This window comes from Mandrillus leucophaeus, unplaced genomic scaffold (genome assembly GCF_000951045.1).
Source record: "Mandrillus leucophaeus isolate KB7577 unplaced genomic scaffold, Mleu.le_1.0 Scaffold240, whole genome shotgun sequence".
In the NCBI taxonomy this organism is placed as follows: Eukaryota; Metazoa; Chordata; class Mammalia; order Primates; family Cercopithecidae; genus Mandrillus; species Mandrillus leucophaeus.
In genome coordinates, this window is record NW_012102477.1 from 936,919 (window position 1) to 940,220 (window position 3,302).

Sequence of the window (3,302 nt, forward strand, 5' to 3'; positions counted from 1 at the left end):
CCTGCTCTTAAAGCTTGGGCCAGAAGCTTTTAGACTCCGTCTCAAAAAAAAAAAAAAAAAAAAAAAAAAAGAAACTGCCAAACTGTCTTCCAGAGTTGTTGCACCATTTTACACTCCCACCAGCAGTATATGGGAGTTCCAGTTCCTCCACATCCTTACACTTGATGTGGTCTACACAATATATGTAACTGATTAACTGGAAAATGAACAGTTAGAAAAGTTAATTGCTCAGTCACCCAGAACAACCTTCCCTCCCTTCCTCCCTCCCTCCCTCCCTTCCTTCCCCTCTTTCTCTATTTCTCTCTTTTCTTTCTTTCTGACGGAGTCTAGCTCTATTGCCCAGGCTGGAGTGCAGTGGCACGATCTCGGTTCACTGCAACTTCCGGGTTCAAGTGATTGTCCCACTTCCACCTCCTGGGTAGCTGGGATTACCGGCACCCACCACCACGCATGGCTAATTTTTGTATTTTTAGTAGAGATGGGGTTTCACCATGTTGGCCAGGCTGGTCTCGAACTCCTGACCTCAACTGATCCTCCTGCCTCGGCCTCCCACAGTGCTGGGAACACAGGCGTGAGCCACCGCGCCCAGCCCCTTTTCAGCATTTTCAAAACACCGACCTAGGTCTTCCTAGGTCTGTACTCCTGAACCCTCATTTCCCACCCCAGATGAGGAAGCTGGTCCCAAGACATCACCTCAGAAAGGGACTCCCAGTTTGCCAGAGCTGAGTCTGTTTTATGTGGCCTGACCCTAGCCAGAGGGACCAGGGACTTCCCCCGGGGTTCTGGCCCCTTCCCATGCCTTCTTTTCACCCTGCCCTTGCCTTGGGCACTGTCCTCTCCCAAACTAGGGGTCCAGGAAAGGTGGGAGTCTTCCCTGTGATGTCATAAGAACCAGTTGCCAGGGGAGACCTGCCAATGTACCTCCTAGGCAGGGGAGAGCAGGGTCCTGCTGCACCTAAGTCCTGGTCGCTCCTCCCCACCACACTGGCCCTCCATGGAAGCCTTGGTCTGTGCATTTTCTGAGCTGCGCATAAGAGAAGGTGCCGGGCTGCAGGGAGGAGTGGCAGGAAGAGAGATGGACTCCTGTTCCCACCTGGGCCCAAAGCCGTGGGGTGGCCTCAGGGACATGTATGCTTGGGAGAGGGGAATGGCCACTGGGCCAGGCCATGAGTCCCTGGGCTGGTCACTTTCTCTCAAACCCACTGTGCAATTTCTCTGCAGGGACCAGAATACTCTTTCTAGGGTAGTGGGCAGAACAGGGTAGTAGAAAGGACTTGAGGTTCTGAAAGCACTCTTAGTACCAAGGCCCTAGGCTTCCCAGGCCTCCCTGTTGGTTGGTAGTGGGAAGAGGAGTCATGTCTTGGGCATGGGCAGGGGGAGGCAGTGGACTGAGCCTATTTGACACACAGGTAAACTGAGGCCAGGCTGGCTGGGGGTGCAGCCCATCATGTGAGCTGGTCTCAGAGGCATGTGACCGTACCCTCCCCTCATGGCTGCTGTGGGGGGCTGGCCACCACCCTCCCGCTGTCTCCTCTGCAGATGCAGTGAGCCAGGCCCAAGGACGTCCCGGCCACCCCGACATACCCCCCAACATCTACGAGGGGGGCCTGGGGTCCCCGCAGCCGCAGTGCCCCAGTGCCCAGGGAAGCAAGCCCAAGAACTTCCGGCTGCGCCACCTCCGGGGCCTGGGCCTCTACCTGGAGAGCCACCCGCCACCCGCTGGCCAGTGTGAGAGCCACTGGCTGAGCCGGCTCATGGCTGGGGGCTGCCTGCCACAGCCTGAGGGCACAGCCTGGGCCCTGGACCTGCCACAGGGGACTCTGGGCCCAGGTAACAGCCTCTGCTCAGCCCTTCTGGAAGCCCGATTGCCCAGGGACAGCTTGGGAAGCAGTGGTGAGCTCTGTCAAGGCAGGACTGGGCAAGGGGGAACGACCCTAGGGGATGGTTGGGCTAGGGCCTCAGACGGGCCCTTCTCCACTCCCAAGCCTCCACAGTGGTGCCATGCCCCAGGAGGCCAAGATCTTGATGAATCTATCCCTATCCCTGTGTCACGCACAGCTGGGTGGGGCCTGGAGAATCCACCAGGGACAAAGAAGTGTGAGAAAAAGGGAGGCTCTGGGAGGGAGGTCTGGGTGACTCCCCCAGCTCCACACTCGGTGAGGGGCCTTGGAAGCTGTCTCCTTTGCTGGGCCTCAGTTTTCCCACTTGTAAAATGAGGATTCAGGTTAGATGAGGGTCCTTCCAGCTTGAACCATTCTTTTCCCTCAACCTCCTCCCTTCCCTGGGGATTCTGTCAGGGAAGAAGCATTGCCCCCTTCCCTTCTGTTTTCAAGAATATCGGACACTGGGAACCCCAGGGTGGGCTGCCAGCCTCCCCGCCAGCCTCCCCTTGGGTTCCTCGAGTGACTCCTCTCTCCTCTTTCCTCAGCTTCCAGTTCCAGCATGGACCCAGACAAGGGTGCCCTCCCCCAGCCTGGTCCTTCTGAGGGCTTCGGACTCAGACCCAAGAGGTCCTGGGGGGCCTGGGAAGAGGCCATGTGTCCCTTGTGCAAGAGAACCCGCTCTGGGGCCCTGGAGAGGCTATAGGGATCCCAAGTGCCAGGATTGGGGACAGGAGGGGACGGATGGCCGAGGAGGCAGTCCGAGCAGGAGGGGCTCAGCTCCCGGCAGTGGCTCTGCCACATGAGGTGGCCCAGGCAGCGGCCCAGTGCCCAGGCCTGGGCCTCGGGAGAATGTGATAGGGAGTGGGAGGAGGAGGAGGTCCCGAGGGAGGGGCAGAAGCAATAGAAGCATGGCCATGCCCTTGCAGCCCGCTCAGACTCCAGTCAGCCACTTGTACCTGGGAGGCTGGGCTGAGTGGAGAATCAGGCCCCCCTGCCTCCTACCTGAGAGGCCGGGGAGCCCACAGGTCTGATCTCAATAAAAGCCAAGGCCTGCACGTTCTTGTCCATCTGCCTGTCTGTCATCAGGCCAGTTTGGTGAGAAAAACAGTCCTGTGTCTCTCCAGGGATGGGTCTGCTGTGCCCCCTGCCCTTAGTTGCCAGGGCATGAGAAGCGTGAGCTGGGGCAAGGGCCTATGGGAACACCAAGGAGGTAGTCTGGGAGGGCTTCCTGAATGAGAAACTGCTGAGCTTGGCTCCACAGGGTGGGTAGGGGCTCAACAGCCCACCTCATGAGTCACCATGCCCGGCTAATTTTCAATTTTTTTTTGTTTTGTTTTTATTTTTATTTTTTGAGACAGAGTCTCGCTCTGTCGCCCAGGCTGGAGTGCAGTGGTGAAATCTCGGCTCACTGCAAGCTCC

General features: G+C 58.0%; 1 protein-coding gene across 1 annotated transcript; it reads left to right on the plus strand.

Moving 5' to 3' along the window:
* Nucleotides 1-994: 994 nt before the first annotated feature.
* LOC105541514 (chromosome unknown open reading frame, human C16orf90) lies at nucleotides 995-2,938 on the plus strand. Its single transcript, XM_011982573.1, has 3 exons — nucleotides 995-1,040; nucleotides 1,540-1,893; nucleotides 2,429-2,938. The coding sequence occupies exons 1-3, from the start codon at nucleotides 995-997 to the stop codon at nucleotides 2,584-2,586; spliced, it is 558 nt and encodes a 185-aa protein (XP_011837963.1). The 3' UTR covers nucleotides 2,587-2,938.
* Nucleotides 2,939-3,302: the final 364 nt, after the last annotated feature.